Below are 21,630 nucleotides of genomic sequence, written 5' to 3'. Positions count from 1 at the left end.
CAATGCATACATTTACTCTGGTTGGTTTACATCAAAATGACTTGTATTAAATAAGTCTATTCTGGTTCTTCTTATAACTTTGATTTGAGTCTCCACCCTTTAAATTTCTGTGCATATAACTACTGTCCATTCTCGTTGTTTTATAGGACATCTGCTGATTTCTTAGTCATCTTTCAGTATCATCCTTCACTTGTTCTTTATCTGGTTGCCTGATATGCCTGCAAAGGTTTCTGACATTTATTAACCCTTTATGCTATTTCTTTAAGATGAATGCTATGTTACCCTAACATTATTCTTCCACACAATCGACAGTAATGTAGTGCCATTAGAACGTCAAAGCTCAATTTTGCTACAGTCAGTCTGAATAATGAATAATGTCAATTTTAATGATCACTTTTCCACTGAGCTAGCAGCTGCTGTCAGTCACTGGCATTGAGGGACAGATTGTAGTTTCTGCACTAGTCAGTTAGAATTTTAATCTCCTCCTTTACCCTACTACCATGTAATGAGACTAGTCAGTATGTTCTCCAGTGTGTAAATGCAGAATTTAATAATAGAGAAGGGGAGGTTGATGGGTAGTGGCTAGATTTTCTTTTCTTTTTTTTGGTCAAAAAAATGAAGGCACTCTTGACTTTTAAATAGAAATAGTTTAAAGATACTATGGGAGATCCTCAGGAATGTGGACCTCTTCCAACCTTAAGCTAATCTCTGTTTTCACAGTTGCTGTCAATAGAAGCATGACCTCTCCAGAAATCTTCTGAAGGCAACAATTGGAGCCTTTATTTTGCTGACTTTGAAGGACAGGTTGTTGTAACTGCACAGTTTAATAAGAAGTTTAACCTCCTCCCTGTAGGCAGTCTTTTCATAGTTGTTTACCAGTCTTAACTGCCAGCAAACTCAATGACAGGGAATTGTTGTCATGCTTGTCAACACAACTGTGAATAAATCTGGAACAACAACCATGATCTGAGCACATTGCTCTGGGGTACTTGAGTGTCTGGAGTGGGAGTGGTAGATATAGATTCTCCAAGACTTCAAGTGTATTATTCATGAAACCTTGTATTTACTTACAGAGGATAGTATTTTCAACAAGGGCGTTGAATTTTGAGTAACTTCTCGGGGTTATGATGAATGAGGAAAAAAAATTAATACTGGAAAGAGAAACCGAAGGAGAAGGCTCTAAATTGTGATAGACATGGCAAAGAGAAAGGGAACCAAGAAACAGGAGGTGGAAAGATGTGATCTTATTTTAAAAATAACTTGACAGCAAAATCATAGTATGTTGAGGCAAATGGAGAGTATAGCACTTTGTAATGGTGAACAATCTTGTTGATAGACTGAAACAAGATCTAAGAATTTTATATTGCCCCATCCTAATCACCTTGGAGAAATGCATGCCTGGCTTTGCAATACATTGCTTATAATGCCAGAGTTGAAAAGACTAGAGTACTTTGTGGACCGAGTCATGCCAACTTGAGACCCTAAGTCTGGAATTTTCAAATTGTGATTGTCAATTATGCTATTCATTATAAAACTGAAATATATCTCTAAAATATGTTTAGAAAAATGTGGTTTGTTCTTTTTGAGTAGGAGCTTTTTGAGACACCAATTTTTTTATTTTCTAATTTGTACAGCATGTGTACTCTTAAATACAGTATACCATAAATTATATTTCACTTAAGGCATTGTGTTAAGTGCTGCTGCTTCATCTCCAGAGACATGGTTTTGAATTTCTATCTGGGAATTGCCTGAGTAGAGTTTGTCTGGTCTGGCTTTACTAATTTTTTTCCAGCATCACAAGAACCATGTAAACTGGCAAGTGCAACTGAGAGCAATAAACTGGTGTGTTATCTTGATTTTGGTTTCTATCTTGTTCCCAGTGCTCCCAGCATAGACTGAGCTGAACTTAATATGATTGGTAATAAATAGATCCTGCAAACTGGAACCTGTTTAGAGATTCCTCATCTGATCTGAATGCGTATGCAGACATTGTAATGAGATTTGTCAACATTGTGGAAATGGATGAGTGCCTATAAAAGCAGTCCGCATATTTCCTAATAATCTGTGAATAAGCGCTAGGGCTGTTAAATTATACCCAAATTAGGATTTGAATGCTCCTTTTAAAAATAAGTAAATATTTACTTATTTTTAAAAGGAGCGTTCAAATCCTAATTTTAGTATAATTTAACAGCCCTAGTGCTTATTCACAGATTATTAGGAAATATACAGAGTGCCTTATATTTGAATGCAGGCTAAAGGTTCTAAGTTCTACTATACAGGTACTGTATGTGTATTTGTATTTAACATGCCATTTTATGCTTTATTATTTTGCTTGTTTGCTCGAGTGGCATGTAGCACTTATGACTTGTGCACTGATTCTCCTGCACAAAAAGGACTTTCTATACATGGAAAGTGGCATGATCGAAGAGAAAAGTGGAACTAGAATGCTTCACATGCCTGTAATGCATACAGTATATGAAACTAAAATCAGTTATGATTACTTGCAAAAGACATGAAGTCAGTGCCCATCTATATTTTATGTAAGTCGTGGCACAGTGAAACTATTAGTGCTTCACAAAAGGAGTTATTGAAAGTAGTAATTGTTTTATTATAGTGATATTTAAGTATTCCCTTCTCATTATATTTTACTTAGCATACATTTTCATTAACAGGAACATAAATATTCTGCCATTAAGTAAAAAAATAAATTACACTGCAAAACTTCAAAACATCACAAGACTTTTTTTTATTTTTTATTTTTTTTAACTCAAGCGTGCGGAGCAGCCCAATTTAAGTTTGCAGAATGGGGTGCTGGTGGTCAAAGAATAACATACACGACTCTTTTCCTCCTTTACAGATTCAGAAAAAATATAACGCATAACCTTAATTTTTTCATTCTACCAGTTTTACAAATTGTGTCAAGTCAGCATTCTCCAAAAGACATGTGTTGATTGAGGTGGGTAAGTGTGCTTTCCTGACACTGAAAATGTTGTTTAAAGTGCCGATTTTTATTTATTTTTTAAATATAATAGCTGTTATAATAGTAAAAAGAAAATCAGAAATATTGTAGTTATTTCCTATGTTTAATGAAAAAGAAAACCAACTTTTATTTGCTACGATGAATGCTTAATGGTTTTACAACAGGAAATCCTGGATTTCAGGTTCAAGAGTGAAACAAAACAGGATCAAGAACAAAGCAATACTTTACGGGCACAAGAAGTGTTAAAAAATTTATTAGTACACCTATTACCCATTCATCACAGCAGTACAGTAGAAAAATATATCTAAATTAACAATAGAAAATTGTAAAAATGCTGATTGTGGAAGTATGTGCAAAACATAAAAGTATTGCAGCATTTTGTTTATATTTTTTATTTATTTTAAAGGTAAAGCCTGAAAATTGGATAAACCTAGGATTACCCAGGTAAAGCGTGAATTACCCAAAAGAACTGGGTAAAGCTAGAATAAAACAAGTTTCTAACTTTCTAACCCAGCTAAATATTAGGTTCATCCACCCTGATAAAGCCTGATATTTTGTTTATTAAAAAAAAAAAAAAAGTTATTCCCAAACCTGTAGGAACCAATTAGCTGATGTCTTCAGTGATATCTTCAATATTTCACTATGAGAGCCTTTGGTCCTTGGCTGCTTCAAAATTACGATTTTTCCTGTGCCTAAGAAAACCATATTTGGCAGTCTGAATGACCACAGACTGGTGGCACTCTCTTTAAACAGACGTTTCTACGTATCCCTGACCATCTCCAGTTTGCATGTCCTCACAAATGGCCCACAGGGAATGCCATATCCCTTGCACTTCATACCGTCCTGGCACATCAGAATAATAAAAACTGTCCTTTTGGTGCATTCCAGCTTAGCATTGTATACTGTTGTACCACCAACCTCCTCAATTTAGGACCATCCTATGCAATTTGACTTTGGACTTTCTCAAAAACAGACCTTAGCAGCATCATACACTGACCCTCAACACAAGCACTCCACAGGGTAGTGTGTAGAGACCCCTCCTGTACTTTTTATTCACCTATGTCTCTGTGGCCAGTTACAGCTTTCTCTATCATTTTATTTGGCGATGACAAAACCATCCTAGGCCTTATCATGAGCAGTGATGTGACAGTTTAACACTGCAATCCCTGAAGCCAGTGAAAATATTCGTAATGCTGGGCCACCTTAATTAGCATTTTTTTAAAATTCTCTGTCACGTTCACGTCTTCACACATTATACACTTTACATCCGCTTTTTGTCATTATTATTATAACATATGAAGAAGTATCTGTTTTAGATGTGTTCAACATGCCTTACAGGAAGTGTCACCCTGTATTTACACTGATTGTTGTAGACATGGAACACACGTGAAATATAAGTTTCAAATAAGGATATGTTTTCCTATACAATTCCAAACACCTCACGCCCAGATAAACCGATTCCAGCTGTGAGTATTTTGTGTCTGACTTCAGCTGCCTCCGTGGGGTATGGGGTAGTCGGTGTGCAATTAATGCAGTGAGGAGGAGCGGCGAGTAAAATGAAGGTGGCTCGTCATTACGAATATTACCACAGGCTTCAGGAATTCTAGTGTTGTTGAGATGAGGTTTACCTGTTGACTTAGTGGTGTTCGGACAATAAACTCACCCAAAATTTCAGCAAAACCAGGAACAAGTCATAGTCTTAAGAACAAAGGTGGCAGACCCCACTTCTGTCTACACTGATGCTGTTGAAACAGTGTGCAGCTTTAAAATTCCTGGAGTGACTATTACCGATGAACTGAAGAGTGCACAACATAGTTTTTTTTTTTTTTTTCTTTTTCAGAAAGGCTTACCAATACCTCTACACCCTCAGACATCTGTGGACACCTCACATTTCTATATCTATTCTCATTAACTTCTACAGGTACACATTAGAGTTCATCCTCAGTGGCTGCATCACATCCTAGTGCAGCAAAAGACCTGTAATCCTGGTTCACTAATAATCAAAAAGGCAATAAGCTCTTTCTGTTGTTTAGGTCTCCTACATATTTCTTCCTTACTGCACATTGAACTTGCCGTTCATAATGTAATACTGTATGTCAAAGTAGTGAGCTGTGTTCAATTTTTACCTTCATTTTTGTATGTGTCACAGCATACATTGACAGATATTTTTCAGGTTTCCACATTATGACACAACTTGGCATTTTCTGCTAGAGAACATTTGTTTGAACAATATTGTATCTACAAACTCCAAATTTCTTTTTGGGCTGGTTTGACCAACAAGCTTCTCCAACTCAAGAACAATGCATCATTCTACTCTAGTTTCATAGTTGGCAGGCAACAGTGAAATGGACTGAAATGGACAACAGTGAAATAAACACTTTTTAAGTATAGTTATGAGAAGGCTCATGTCTGAAACACAAATTCCTGAATGGACTTTAAAAAAAAAAATAAAAATAAAAAATGTGAAAGTACTAATTGCATGTTTAGCTAAATGATTATATTTAAGGTGTGTTATGTTTCATTTTCTAAAATTTATGTGCAGTATATAACCCATTGTTACATTTATTGAGCCTTTTCCATTTCGATTTTAGGTTTATAAGGGAGCAATAATTTATCTTGGCACTGGGTAGAGGGCAGGGAGAAACTGGATGGGATAAGAGTGTTATTCCATAGCAGGATGTTTTATTATGTATATTTAAAAAAAAAAAAAAAAAAAACACAAAATACAACTTACTTCATATGTGTACTTGAATGTTTTTCCTTTTGAAAAACTATTTTATTTGTCTCATTCCTCCCCATTTGCAATGGCAAAAAGATAATTTTTAACAATAGTATTTTACTTATAGTCGACTGTTGAATGTTTATTTTATTTTGTAAATGCTTCCAGGTTTTGCTGTCAGTCAGACTACAGATGGTCCATCAATTTCAAACAGCACAGAGAGCAGCAACAATTCTACAGTAACCAGTGCTGTTCTTTCCAGCACTGCATCTCCTGAATGCTTAATGGTAAACATATCGACCTGTTTGGCCTGCTCACCGGGAACCCATTATAGTAATGGTAAGGAAAGACCAAACAGTGCTAGAATTTACTGCTTTAGACCGCATTTTAATTTAAAACTTTAATTGTGTTAGGATTATCTATGTTTACTGTTAAACTCCACAAAATAGTTATTTAAATGTCTGATTATATATATTACCTGTAAAAATTTTATACCAGGATGTTAAAACTATATATTTGGCTTGAATTTATGTAGATTAGATTTGATAGATACTTTATTAATCCCAAGGGGAAATTCACATACTCCAGCAGCAGCATACTGATACAAAAAACAATATTAAATTAAAGAGTGATAACAATGCCGATAACAATGCAGGTATACACACAGACAATGACTTTGTATAATGTTAACGTTTGCCCCCACCCGCCCCCCCCCCCACCCCCGGGTGGAGTTGAAAAGTCGCATAGTGTGGGGGAGGAACGATCTTCTCACTCTGTCAGTGGACTAAGACATTGACAGCAGTCTGTCGCTGAAGCTGCTCTTCTGTCTGGAGATGATACTGTTTAGTGGATGCAGTGGATTCTCCATTATTGACAGGAGCCTGCTCAGTGCCCGTCATTCTGCCACGGATGTCAAACTGTCCAGCTCCGTGCCTACAATAGAGCCTGCCTTCCTCACCAGTTTGTCCAGGCGTGAGGTGTCCCTCTTCTTTATGCTGCCTCCCCAGCACACCACCGCGTAGAAGAGGGCGCTCGCCACAACTGTCTGGTAGAACATCTGCAGCATCTTATTGCAGATGTTGAAGGATGCCAGCCTTCTAAGGAAGTATAGTCGGCTCTGTCCTTTCTTACACAGAGCTTCAGTATTGGCAGTCCAGTCCAATTTATCATCCAGCTACACTCCCAGGTATTTATAGGTTTGCACCCTCTGCATACAGTCACCTCTGATGATCACGGGGTCCATGAGGGGCCTGGTCCTCCTAAAATCCACCACCAGCTCCTTGGTTTTGCTGGTGTTCAGGTGTAGGTGGTTTGAGTCGCACCATTTAACAAAGTCCTTGATTAGGTCCCTATACTCCTCCTCCTGCCCACTCCTGATGCAGCCCACGATAGCAGTGTCATCAGCGAACTTTTGCACGTGGCAGGACACTGAGTTGTATTGGAAGTCCGATGTATATAGGCTGAACAGGACCGGAGAAAGTACAGTCCCCTGCGGCTCTCCTGTTTTGCTGACCACAATATCAGACCTGCAGTTCCCGAGATGCACATACTGAGGTCTGTCTATAAGATAGTCCACGATCCATGCCACCAGGTATGAATCTACTTCCATCTCTGTCAGCTTGTCCCTAAGGAGCAGAGGTTGGATGGTGTTGAAGGTGCTAGAGAAGTCTAGAAACATAATTCTTACAGCACACTGCCTCTGTCCAAGTGGGAGAGGGATCGGTGTAGCATGTATTTGTCTGATATAACAACTGCTGACTTTATATTATTTTGTGTTCTGTAAATATCTAATAACGTGGTGTTTAAGTGATCTTTCTCTTTTTCTGTCTCCCCCATTTCTGTTTAAACTTAACTAGAAACAGTGAATTGCTCTTGCTGTCCAGATGCTGGTATGTGTTCATCTCTTGCATACTGTGTATTGTGCTCCATGGGATACTTTCAGGCTTTGACTGGACAGTTGCAGTGTCTTCCCTGTATGCAAGGCTTCTATAGCAAGTAAGTATATTACATTTTCAACTTTTTAATTACAGGCTTTTAATACTTAACTGTACAACAGTCCTTCACTATTTCTAGTCACTTTATCTGAAAGTTATTCTGTTATATTTGTATTCAAAGTTCACCATCAAAATTGAAGTCCCCAATTTGGAAAAGTGTGCATGTGTGCCTGTGAGAATTTTTAAATTGCCCTCCCTTCCAGAAAAGATGAAGATCATGCCACAGTCTGGTCATAGGGCTGTGTTTTGTGTCGCTTCTGTTAACTTTTAAGGCTATCCACAACCTTGCCCCTCCGTATCTGTCTGTCCTCCTCCATGTTGCCATTCCCTCCCACACCCTTAGATCCTCTTCATCCATCCACTTGACTGTCCCCTTCGTCCATCTTTCCACCATTGCTCCCCAGCTCTGGAACTCACTACCATCTGAGCTTAGAAATATTGAATTATTTTCATGTTTCAAATCTAAACTTAAAACTCATTTGTTTAAGACTTCTTTTTCTCTTTTATTACAATTGCTCTGTCTGATTTTAATTTTTGTTTTTTAGTTAAGTTTATAATCTGTGTTTTATCTATTGTTCGGTGTCCTTGAGTGTTTAGAAAGGCGCCTACAAATAAATGTATTATTATTATTAATAAAAGTGTTGTGCTTGTTGTTGTTGACTACTTTATCCCCATTATTAAATGAAAAATGTTTACAAAGAAAGTGGACAATAAAAGTGAAACTGCACTTCAACTATCACCTCATCCAAATACACTTAGGTTTTTCAGTCCGTAAGTGACCATTCATGTAAAATGTTGTTTTGCTTAGCATTGTATCCATTCATTATTTGTTTTAAATATTCATTTATATCACAGCACATGCCCATTCTGGTATAGGAGGAAACTTAATTTCAGAGAGTGATTAAAATTGTTGTTTATACTTTTTCTTTTCTTATTGCAATAAATATTGCATGCAACAGTTTGGAAGTGAAGTCATCAAAAATGTGAAAACTTGGCGGAGGACAAGTACATTACATATATGGTCATTTGGGCATGCATGATGTTTTCAGCTAACTAATACTCCTAAGCATAAGATTGAACTGTTAAAGTCTGAATAGGTTGAGACAAAATAAGCACCAAGCACATCTTTTCATGCAACAAGGATTTAAGTGTTGTATAATCAAGGCTGGCTCCGAACTCACTATCGCTACTGAATACATATATACAGGGTGGGCCATTTATATGGATACACCTTAATAAAATGGGAATGGTTGGTGATATTAACTTCCTGTTTGTGGCACATTAGTATATGTGAGGGGGGAAACTTTTCAAGATGGGTGGTGACCATGGTGGCCATTTTGAAGTTGGCCATTTTGGATCCAACTTTTGTTCTTTCAATAGGAAGAGGGTCATGTGACACATCAACCTTATTGGGAATTTCACAAGAAAAACAATGGTGTGCTTGGTTTTAACGTAACTTTATTCTTTCATGAGTTATTTACAAGTTTCTGACCACTTATAAAATGTGTTCAATGTGTCAGGTCCGAGCATTCCTAGATGAACAGTTTCCTGGAAAGTGGATTGGTCGTCGTGGGCCAGTTGAATGGCCCCCAAGGTCTCCCGATCTGACCCCCTTAGACTTTTATCTTTGGGGTCATCTGAAGGCAATTGTCTATGCTGTGAAGATACGAGATGTGCAGCACCTGAAACTACGGATACGGGAAGCCTGTGCTAGCATTTCTCCTGCGGTGTTGCTATCAGTGTGTGAAGAGTGGGAGAAGAGGGTTGCATTGACAATCCAACACAATGGGAGCACATTGAACACATTTTATAAGTGGTCAGAAACTTGTAAATAACTCATGAAAGAATAAAGTTACGTTAAAACCAAGCACACCATTGTTTTTCTTGTGAAATTCCCAATAAGTCTGATGTGTCACATGACCCTCTTCCTAATGAAAAAACAAAAGTTGGATCCAAAATGGCCGACTTCAAAATGGCCACCATGGTCACCACCCATCTTGAAAAGTTTCCCCCCCTCACATATACTAATGTGCCACAAACAGGAAGTTAATATCACCAACCATTCCCATTTTATTAAGGTGTATCCATATAAATGGCCCACCCTGTATACTTTAAAATTAGGAACATAACATTTGCAAATAATAAATTAGGTACAGGGAATAAAGCAGAAAAAAGTTCCAAACTTCAGTCTCCTTTTTTTGTCAATAGTGTTTTGCAATGAAACAAATTGATGAGTACAACATCACATCTGCTAAGATTCAGCTTTTGTTTTCGATGTCACAGATACTGAACATCAATTACACATTCTAAAAGGGTTATTTATGTCACTTTGTGGTTAAAAGGTGATCTGTAACAGAATGTTTTGGAGCCAAATAAAGTAAAAGACTGGAAAGTGATCCTTTATTAGGGTTTGGCTTTGATTCGCGTGTCTCTTCTCCCATAGTTGCCTTGGTGTCTGCCACATTGTTGGTTGTTCACGTCCATGTCAGCAACTCCACACAACTGGACTACACAGTAACGCTAAGCCTACTAGAATTGGTGATACTAGCAGTTTCTCAAGTATAGTGCATCCGGAAAGTATTCACAGCGCATCACTTTTTCCACATTTTGTTATGTTACAGCCTTATTCCAAAATGGATTAAATTCATTTTTTTCCTCAGAATTCTACACACAACACCCCATAATGACAACGTGAAAAAAGTTTACTTGAGGTTTTTACAAATTTATTAAAAACAAAAAAACTGAGAAATCACATATACATAAGTATTCACAGCCTTTGCTCAATACTTTGTCGATGCACCTTTAGCAGCAATTACAGCCTCAAGTCTTTTTGAATATGATGCCACAAGCTTGGCACACTTATCCTTGGCCAGTTTCGCCCATTCCTCTTTGCAGCACCTCTCAAGCTCCATCAGGTTGGATGGGACGTGACGGTGCACAGCCATTTTAAGATCTCTCCAGAGATGTTCAATCGGATTCAAGTCTGGGCTCTGGCTGGGCCACTCAAGAACATTCACAGTGTTGTTCTGAAGCCACTGCTGTGTGCTTAGGGTCGTTGTCCTGCTAAAAGATGAACCATTGCCCCAGTCTGAGGTCAAGAGCGCTCTGGAGCAGGTTTTCATCCAGAATGTCTCTGTACATTGCTGCAGTCATCTTTCCCTTTATCCTGACTAGTCTCCCAGTCTCTGCCGCTGAAAAACATCCCCACATCATGATGCTGCCACCACCATGCTTCACTGTAGGGATGGTATTGGCCTGGTGATGAGCAGTGCCTGGTTTCCTCCAAACGTGACGTCTGGCATTCACACCAAAGAGTTCAATCTTTGTCTCATTAGACCAGAGAATTTTCTTTCTCATGGTCTGAGAGTCCTTCAGGTGCCTTTTGGCAAACTCCAGGCAGGCTGCCGTGTGCCTTTTACTAAGGAGAGGCTTCCGTCTGGCCACTCTACCATACAGGCCTGATTGGTGGATTGCTGCAGAGATGGTTGTCCTTCTGGAAGGTTCTCCTCTCTGCACAGAGGACCTCTGGAGCTCTGACAGAATAACCATCGGGTTCTTGGTCACCTCCCTGACTAAGGCCCATCTCCCCCGATCGCTCAGTTTAGATGGCCGGCCAGCTCTAGGAAGAGTCCTGGTGGTTTCTAACTTCTTCCACTTACGGATGATGGAGGCCACTGTGCTCATTGGGACCATCAAAGCAGCAGAAATTTTTCTGTAACCTTCCCCAGATTTGTGCCTCGAGACAATCCTGTCTCGGAGGTCTACAGACAATTCCTTTGACTTCATGCTTGGTTTGTGCTCTGACACGAACTGTCAACTGTGGGACCTTATATAGACAGGTGTGTGCCTTTCCAAATCATGTCCAATCAACTGAATTTACTACAGGTGGACTCCAATTAAGCTGCAGAAACATCTCAAGGATGATCAGGGGAAACAGGATGCACCTGAGCTCAATTTTGAGCTTCATGGCAAAGGCTGTGACTACTTATGTACATGTGCTTTCTCAATTTTTTTTATTTTTAATAAATTTGCAAAAACCTCAAGTAAACTTTTTTCACGTTGTCATTATGGGGTGTTGTGTGTGAATTCTGAGGAAAAAATGAATTTAATCCATTTTGGAATAAGGCTGTAACATAACAAAATGTGGAAAAAGTGATGCGCTGTGAATACTTTCCGGATGCACTGTATCTGCAAGGTCATTCTCATTGTCTCAGCTGCAGTATTTGCAGCTTGTTTAAAGTGCTTATTCAAATTATTTTTTAGTTTTTTTTTTTTTTAATATCTGGTATAGTTTTCAGCACAACATGTTCTTTTGGTTCTCTTTTTTTATTTTTATTTTTCATGAACCACTGGACTCTTGGTTTGAATGACCATCCATTTTCTGTTTTGTGGTTTGGAAACACATTAAATGTGCACTCTTTTTTTATTTATTTTTTTAAAAAAAGACACATTCTCTGATCATGTCCCCCTCATATCAACTTTTATAAATGCTTTTTATTTATGTCTGATTATGCAGGTTCATACTTTTGAAGATTGTAATGGGTCAGAATTGTGTGCTGGATAAGATTGTTGTGAATGCATCTACTGTAGAGAAAAATGTAGACTTTTTCCTATTATAGTCTTCTCTATTCAGCCACACAGTCATTACATTACATTACCTATTTATTGGACTATAATATCACTAATTGTAAAACATGTCTTTCAAAATCAAGAGATTGGGTGCCATTTGAGTTTATTTTCTATTATTTCTGTTTAATATTAGCCAAATATTTTATTTACCTTTCTCTCTTTAATAGTTATATTGGTCTCTATTAACATTCCTTAATTTTGTTCACAGAAATTGTTAACCCAAAAACGTTTGTGTGGATACCCATGGTGATCACGTTGTGAAAAAGAGAGTTTAGTGAGGCTCAAGAAAGGTTCAAACCTCAATGGTTAGAAAACACTGTTTTTTGTTGTTGACTACTAGCAATCTTCGATGCATAATGGCTCTCATCTTGGTTATCCTTTCCTCTCCATTGACCTCCAGTCATAGCACTAAAACAAAAGATTCCTGTCTCTCAACCCTTCCCTTCCATGACATTGCTGCAAACTTGATAGTTGAAGTATCGGCCCTGGGTAGTGTCCCGAAGACCGTATCTGCTGCTCTGCACTCTTTGTTCTTTAAGTTAATACATCAGTGTAGCACATAGGATACCGGCACTTATGTGTATTAATTTCAAACACTGGTTTTCATATACAGAGGCACTCTCATCATAGGGCTAACTACGTGCTAAATGGTAAATGCATTTTTAGGAGTCTGATCCCAGACAATATTTTTTAAAAGTGTGAATATACTTTTCTGTTTGCAGCAGATAAATTGAGGAGTGTAATTAATATTGAACCTAGATCATCTCATACATTTTAGACGTTTAAGTACCAAAATGAAGATACTTGTTCGTATTTTGGAAATATTATTCAAAAGTGTTCTGTGAAAACTGTTAAACCACTGCATGTAAACATTTATATATAGCCATAGCCAAATGCGAATGTTGGTTGAGTTTCTTTGCAGCCTTTGTCAGTATTCGTAAAGCGTTTGACTCAGTTGAGCGAGCTTTCCTGTGGGACATCCTGAGATATTGCGGGATCTTTCCCGAAGTTGCTGGATATAATGACCAGCCTGCACACTAGTACTGTGAGTGTCTTGCACAGTGGAGGCAGAACGTCTGTGTTTTTCCTAGTTGTTTCTGGGGTTGCCTATTCTGTTAAAAGCTTGCATGGACTGGATGTTAGACAAGGTTTTGTGGGGTCAAACAGCTGTAGAATATCTTGTTGAAGAAAGATTCACTGATCTTGACTTTGCTGAAGATGCTGTGATCTTCATGGAGTCAATGGAGGCTCTGCTCGGGGCTCTTGAGAGACTGAGTGAGGAGTCTGAATATCTGGGCTTGTGAGTGTCCTGGATAAAAAAAATGATCCAGGCCTTTCATGACCTCTTGGGGACTGCCATCAACAGTGTGTGTGTCTACGAAGAGAATGTCGAACGTCAAGAGGTTTACTGACCTTGGAAGCGACATTCTTGTTTCTGGTGACTTTTCCTATGAAGTCAGTAGATGGATTGGGAGAGCATGGGAGGGGTGGGTCTTTAGTTTGCTGGAAAAGGGGTGTGTGGTGCTTCCAGTATATTTGCAAAAGGGCGAAGGTCCATTTCTTTAAGGACCTGGTGCTTCCTGGTGTGCTATATGATTGTGAGACATAGATGCTATCCAGTGACCTGAGAGGAAGACTGGACTCCTTTGGTACTATGTCTCTCCAGAGAATCCTTCAGTATTGCTTTTTTGACTTTGTGTTGAACGAGTGGTTGCTCACAGAGTCCTGAATGAGGCACATTACCTGCATCGTGAGGCAGCTCCAGTTATGGCACCGTTGCCATGTGGCGAGATTCCCAGAGGGTGATCCAGCTCACAGGATCCTCACTGTTGAGGACTCAAGCAGCTGGACCAGGCCTAGAGGACACCCACTTAACACCTGGCTGCTGAAGATAGATGGTCATTTCCACTGGGTTGGGACTGGGCCACAGTTCTGCCTGTGGAGTTGCCTACCAGGATCCTGAGCCGTTTTGCCCTGTGGTGGGTGTGGCAATGTGCTATACTAGTGCATGCTCCTCGACCTGACCTGCTGTGCTGGGGCTGGTAACATTACTTAGAGAGGCCAATGAATCAACAAGCTAATTAAAAGGGCAAGCTCAGTTATAGGACACACTCTTGATACCCTGGAGGTAGCAGCAAAGCAGAGAGTTAAAACAAAACTGAATGCCATTATGAACAATACTGCACATCCTGTCTGACACACTAACACTGTGGACTTTCAGCCAACAAATTATTCAACAGAAATGTGCAGTATCATGGAAAAACAGCTGGGGCTCGTTTATACCAACGGCAATACATCTGCATATAATGCCTTCTTGTAACTGATGAGCCAGAAATTTTTTAAAATTTTCTTCCTTTTTTCATTGTAATGTGTGTACTTTGTTGTATAAAAAGATGAATGTTTACAAAGCATAAACTGTATGCATGTACAGCACTAACCTTTTTAGTGTTCATTGTAACTTTTGTGCCCAGAAAATGAAAGAGTATGACTTACTTATTGTCATGTCATCATAATTTTGGGTTAATGCCATCAGTGTTAATTTATAACTTGTAACTGTTCCCTTTCTTTTCTAAACTACAGTGTTATGTTCAGTGTTTTCTTTGTAATGATGATAAATAATAACTTTTATTGCATTATGATTCATTGGATTAACTTTTTTTTTTTCTTAGTTCAACTGGAGCCCTTTTTTGTCATTCTTGTCAACCTGGCTCTTTTTCAAACAAGACAGCTTCTCAGATTTGTTCTGAATGTGGTCCAGGTAAAAAAAAAAAATAATAAAACAGTGTTTATTTTGCTTTATTTGCATGAAGTTGTATATAGAAATTTTTATCATTACAAGATTTACTTGTAATAAAAAAAAAAATCCCAGGTAATCTGATGATCAAGTTATCAACTGTAAATAAATGAACGTATCTCAGTGTTTGTATTGTGAGAGCTCCTGCAGTCATGAGGAAAATATGTGAGCATGAAGTGCATAACTAATTAAGAACTCAACACAGTATAAAAAGAAAAGTGACAAGCAAGAACATGCAAACTAAACTGGCCATTTTTCAGACCAGGCTGATGGCATGACTGATATGTTTCCTCTCCTGATGCTATATTTTAGGTTACTACACATCTATAGAAAATTCCACAACATGTGAGGCTTGCCAACTGGGGACATATTGCAAGTGAGTACATTGTATTTTTTTCTGTAATATAGAGAAAAAAATAACTTTTAGCTTTTCTTCAATCTTATATAGTCTTAGTGGCATTTATTCTTGCCTAAGGTAGGATTTTAAGTTGTTAATTGTAAATCTTCTTTTTTTTTTCCCTAATGAAGCAGATCCTCCAGTTGATATAAGTGACTCCAAGGTTTATAATTCCATTATTTTATTTATTGCTTGTCTAATGATTACTTATTAGTCAACACTTACTGTAGTAGTTACAAGAAGAACATCCATTTCCCACACTGAAAAAAGTTTGAAACATAATAACTCTGTAGTGAATTTGTCACTTCGTTAAATAACAACAGTCTTTGTTGCACAACAATATTTAAAGGTTTAACTATATTGTTTCCAATTAATGTATCAAAGTGCAATAATTTCTGACCTCAAATTAACAGGATACATAGCTTCATACAAAGTTGCAGTCTGCAACTCTAATTTTTTACTACCACTGATATAAAAAATTTTAACTGTCATGCCCATTTTAGGTGTAAAATTTGGAAGCCACTTTATATTTGCATGTAATAATTACCAGCTTATATGCTCTTTTTTGGTGTAAAATGGGGAAACCAGTTCTATGGCATAACTGATCAGAAAATAATGTTTTAGTTATGCTATTACTCATTCCTTTTGAACTTGATATTACAGAGTACCCATGCAGCTTTTTTCAAAGTAATTTGGAGGTAATTCACAAGCAGTCAGTTGTCTTTCCTATAACTAGAAGTAATTGGGTGCTATGATTTTTCTAATTCATGTATTGTTATGTTGCAACATAACAGATGAATTATTGGCAAATACATTTTTGACAATAAATCAGAAAGCACTTTTATTAAAAGGAAAAAAAAACATTTTTGGAGAAAAAGTAGAGACATTTTATACCAGTTATAAACCAGTTTACCTAAGTTGTATAAGGAGAAAAATGGTATAGCAATCAGTCATAACAATTTCACTGCTTTAAATCAAATAACTACTGCTGTTGTAAAGGTAGCAACAAGATGTTGGGAGGTGGTGGGAAATACAAAATGGCATATATTTTTAAGACATTAGCAAATTTTATATAAGAACAGGCCATTTCACCCCAACAAAGCTTGCCAGTCCTATCCACGTAATTCTCCCAAAATAACATTAAGTTGAATTTTGACGGTCCCAGAAGTCCTACTGTCTACCGAACTACTTGGTAATGTATTCCTTATGCCTATGGTTCTCTGTATTTAAAATAATTATTTTGCAAAGTAAGCAAGACACTTCCAGATTATTTTTTATACTTGATGCAACAGCATCTCCGCATCTATCAGCAATAAAGTTTTTATATTTAATTATTTGAATACTGTATTTTCTTGATTCCTAGACTCAAATGTTTCTTAGATGCACTTCATATTTATCAATTAATCTTAAGGAATTAAAGATACGAATTCTAGCAAAACAGTGTGCAGTGTCAATGAATATGCCTACCTTAAAATGAAACGAAGTACATACAGTAATGGACAGGTTAGCAGAGGTCTCTCCATATCCTTTTTTTAAATAGCTTTGTCAGTTTAATAAGTAAGATTCTTCTCAAGTCAGTATCTTTTTTTTTTTTTTCAGCTACAGATTTTCTGATGTTGGTTTTAGAATACTCAACTGTATCTTTCACCAGTGTTGCCACTATTTGCACATGGAACACCCACATAAAATTAGTAGAAACCCTGCACAACTACTCCCAAGTGTGTAGGTTACATGATTAGTGTACTATAAGACCGCACATTAGACAGATCAGACCAATAATGAAAAAAATAATTGGCAGACCTCTCAAAAGGACGTAAACCTCTAACCTGAAACAAACGTTAAAAACCATTCAGCATAGTTTCTGACAGCATAGTGTTCTTAAAGAATAGGCTATCCTAGTTCTTCTCTGTTTGAAGACTGTGTTTGTGACTTTAAGCAATAATTTGCAGGGTGCACCTCAAGGCTTGAGTAAGCTATCTAAGCTTTCATGTTTTGGATGTGTGTTTATAACTGTAATAAACTTGGAAATCTTTTTTGTTAAACAGAGTTTAAAGTAGAGTATTTTAAGCTTGTTGGTCATTTGTGCCCCTCTTGTCTCATGTCTAATGCAATCAGGATAAACGCTGATTGTCATTTAATCTATACTGGAGAAATAGTTTATAGAATGAATGAATGGACAGAAGATAAGTGTTAGAGTAGGAGAAAAATCTGTACTGTGAGCTTTTTGAAAAGTTGGTATTGACAAATTACTAATGCTTCAGAATTACTTAGTTTTTTAGTTTGCTTTCCAATAAAAAAATAAGCCTAAAACATTTGCTGTTGCATGAATACATCTGTAGCTCATGACCTGTTCATGTCCAATGAATAAAAGTATAACAAAAGTATTTATTTGTAAAATTCACAAATTACACAACTAACACTCTTCATCATCATCGGATATCCCATGTCATATGAAGGGGCTTCTCATTTGTGTGCTTTCTTGTAAGCATGTTATGTTTTGCATCATAATACTGTCTCATATCTCTTGATCCTTAAGTTTGATTTTCGGCACAGTCGGAATCTCTGTAGAGTCCACACATTCTCCTAATATTCTTTTCATGTGGGTTTTCTTAGGGCTATTTTGGTTCCTCTCACATTCCAAAGACACGAATATTAGGTTAATTGTCAACTCAGCCATTGAAGGTATATAACAGAGCAACTATTGATTTACTCTGAAAATTTCTGATACGAGTAAGTTTGACCTACAGTAAACTGACATCCTATTCAAGTTGAAGAAATAGATAACCTTCTTGTATACAAATAAGATATTTTTTGATTTTAATTGTTTGGTTCAGCAATAAATAAATCCTGTAAAAAGCTTATTTTTGCGAAGTTGTTAATGTTCCATGATTATTTCCACTTCATTGTTATCACTGGAAAGGTTTGATATTTTCTTACTTATGATATCACTTGCTGTGTATAATGTTTTTCCTTGTTAATTTTGTCTTTACTCTGATGTGCATACCAGATAAGAGTAACTCGGACAGTATTCTTTTTCATTTTTAAGTACTTCAAGATGCACAGAATGTTTAAAATGCCCTACCGGAAGGGAAGCTCTCCAGATAGCTTCAAGGGACTGCACGCTTTGTCGACCAGGTTTGACACTTTAAATCCGGTTTTATCCATGCTTTCAGATGTTGTTGAATTGAACAAATAAACCACAGCTCTAGTAAATTTTGGTGGTGAGAAATAATTCACTTAATTTTTCTTTCACATTACAAAAAGACATGGTTATTTTCAAAGAAAACTTGATGAGTACTATTGTGAACAAATTACAAGGACAGGGATACTTTCATAGAAGGAAGAGCATCCTACAAGGGTTTTTGTTATGCAACTCGGATGTGTGAGAAAGAGTGATAGCTGTAAAAGGCCTGTAGCTGCATTATTCTTCTAAATGACCTTTTCTAGGGGCCAGAGGCTCTGTGGTGACATCATGGAGGAGTTTAAGCAATGAGAAGAGTGGTTAATATGCTTGAATAGCAGCAGAGTAGAGTTAGGAGAAAGAAGAGGCTAGCTTTTGGAAGAAAACCATTTGGTTGCTCGATATATGCTGGTTAAGAGCCCTTTCTGATCACCCTTAAACAGGGGTAGTTTAGGTAGAATAAGAGAAAATAAATAAGAATAAAATAAATAAATGGAATAAGAGGAACAGCATGGTTATAACAAAACTGAAAGATTGATCTGTTCTTTTGGGAGGTTACGTTTAAATGAGGCCTCACTGCCTGATGATTCAAAGGCTTCAAATGCTTGTGAATGTAGTTAGAGCTGTGTGGGTTTATAATTGGCATTGATGGGATGTTTTAGATGTTCCTAAGGATGATACCACAACAGTAAGGAAGAGAGACCAGGGAAAGGTGATGAGATCATGCTGTAGCAAAATCAAGAGGACATGCATAGAAAATTATAATAGCTGTAACAAGTATTCACCCACTTGGAAGTTTTCACATTTTATGTTAATGCAATATTGAAAGATATGGAAGATGATGACCCGCTGTAGCGACCCCTAACGGGAGCAGCCGAAAGAAGAAGATATTAATGCAATATTGAATCACAGTGCAGTTATTTATTTATTTATTTTTTAACTTTTCATTAATCAAAAGTTTAATGTTCAAAGGTTTTAACACTTTGACATTAAAGTGAAGTGCTGAAAGTTAAACCAAATGTAACAGTAAAAGATACAAGTGGTGACTGGTTAGTTCTGAGTGATGTAATCCTCTAAAACATTTTAAAGGTGAACTCAACCCAAAAACAAATTTTTGTTATATTTTAATCTTGTGCTACTTGTTTTCATGGGGAACATAGATGGCCAAATCCTGAACAGCAGTGGAGAATATTAAAATGTTACTTGTGTTTCGCCTAATCCACAGACGTATGTTCACAATGTCCAAAACGCATGTTAAAAATGTATATAACAATATTTTTCTCTAAAATATTGTTTAATAAATACTTCTGTAAAATCAGTGTAGGGCATACATGTGAAAAGTGTTGAAAAAAGATCAAGATATTCAATTGAAGTAAGAACTCTTAGAAATGAGGAGCAAAGGCGGGGATCTTCATTAAAATGACTTGCGGCATTGTCAGATGTTCAGTGCAGTTAGTCCCATGACAGGTAAAGAATTCCTTTGGATTGGGAGTGGACTGGACATATTTGTTAGAAAAACAACACATGTAATGGAATATGTCATTGTAATCATATTTATGTAACAATCTATAATCTGTATGGCCGATTATCTGTATTATTTGCTCAGATGACATGCTGTGTTCAGTGGAAGTAGAGCGGAGGGAAAATGGTGTGTTGGGTAGCATTTTAATATATTGAAATAAGCACATGTACACTATGTAGTAATGGTTAAACAAGGATGATCTGGCAGGATTAATTAAGGATAAACCTTTCTAATCTATCTGCAAAAATTTTGGGCAGCAGTTTTGTGCTCATTGACTAGTGAAACCAATTTTTACAATTTTGCTCTAATGTGGTTGCTAGTGTTTAAAAATTGTTATATCAGAATAAGGCTCAGTCAAAATAGATCTCAGAATATCGTTTTTTCATCAATTCATCTGGTATTTTTATTTTTGTTTTCTCAAGAAAGGTATCTGGGGTTGTAACAGAAGCTTTAACGTAATCTAGAAACAAAAATTTATTTTTTGTGTTATTTCTGGTTTGTTATTATTTGGTTATTTGAAGACTACAGTGCTGCCCCATTTGATGAAGTTTGCCATTGTAGTCAGATTCAGATAATATTAGTATATTTATTTAAAAGGGTTGAAATATTTGCACAAGAAATTCTGAAATTGTAGGTTCATTATTTACTTATGGCTAGATGTTTCAGTTTCTTTGCACACGTGGTGTGACATCATCTCCAACCATATCTGAGAATTGATCAAATAGCTGTATACACATAAGTAACTTGGAGAACAATTAGTGGTCAAAGTACAACTAAAACAGCACAAAATTTGATAGCGTTAGAAGATAATGATCTTTCCTAAAATTCACAAATGGAAGCTCTTCTATGGTGACTTCCATTGAGACAGGTTTAAACATCCCCCCCCCGCAACCCCCAACCCCGCTTTGCCAGATCTGCAAGCAGCCCAGACTGATCAAAGAACCTCATCTACAATTGAGCTGGTAGTAGCAATGAAAGATGGGTCACTTTATGGTGACTTTTTCCAATTAGCTATATTAATAATTGGAAGGGCAAAATGATTTTAAGCTGTGCTGTATGACAATCTTTTCTTCTGTGTGTGTGTGTGTGTGTGTGTGTCCTGGTAAACTATTGTCTTTTTTTAGCTATATCAGTAGTAGTCCACATTTTAATGACAAATTGGCATCAAGACCTTAAGAGTATCATTATGAAATCTGTATTCAAGCTTTGTAAACTTTAAATATTTCAGAATGACAGTTTTAAACTTCCACAGCTTTCTCTTTGTATGTGCCAGCTGGATGAAGTAATTTATATACAAAAAAGTCTTAAACAGAAAATGCTACTGAATAGTTATGTTTTGTTGCTTTTTTTACATCAGGCATGGAGCAGCCTTCTGTCTTAGCGCCAGCTGCACAAATCTTAAAGTAAGGAGATG

The 21,630-nt window shown here is 37.0% G+C and overlaps 1 protein-coding gene across 1 annotated transcript in view; it reads left to right on the top strand.

The window, feature by feature from the left end:
* si:dkey-21a6.5 (tumor necrosis factor receptor superfamily member 9) overlaps positions 1-21,630 on the top strand; it is a 64,691-nt gene that overhangs the window by 30,403 nt on the left and 12,658 nt on the right. Inside the window, exons 2-6 of the mRNA XM_028801629.2 lie at positions 5,868-6,038; positions 7,556-7,694; positions 14,992-15,080; positions 15,429-15,492; positions 18,560-18,648. Of these exons, the coding sequence (XP_028657462.2) occupies positions 5,868-6,038; positions 7,556-7,694; positions 14,992-15,080; positions 15,429-15,492; positions 18,560-18,648 (552 nt within the window). The remainder of the gene's footprint in view (positions 1-5,867; positions 6,039-7,555; positions 7,695-14,991; positions 15,081-15,428; positions 15,493-18,559; positions 18,649-21,630) is intronic.

Source organism: Erpetoichthys calabaricus, chromosome 5 (assembly GCF_900747795.2).
Source record: "Erpetoichthys calabaricus chromosome 5, fErpCal1.3, whole genome shotgun sequence".
Lineage (NCBI taxonomy): Eukaryota > Metazoa > Chordata > Cladistia > Polypteriformes > Polypteridae > Erpetoichthys > Erpetoichthys calabaricus.
Note: the sequence above shows the minus strand (reverse complement) of the source record. Positions and strands in the feature narration are given on the sequence as shown.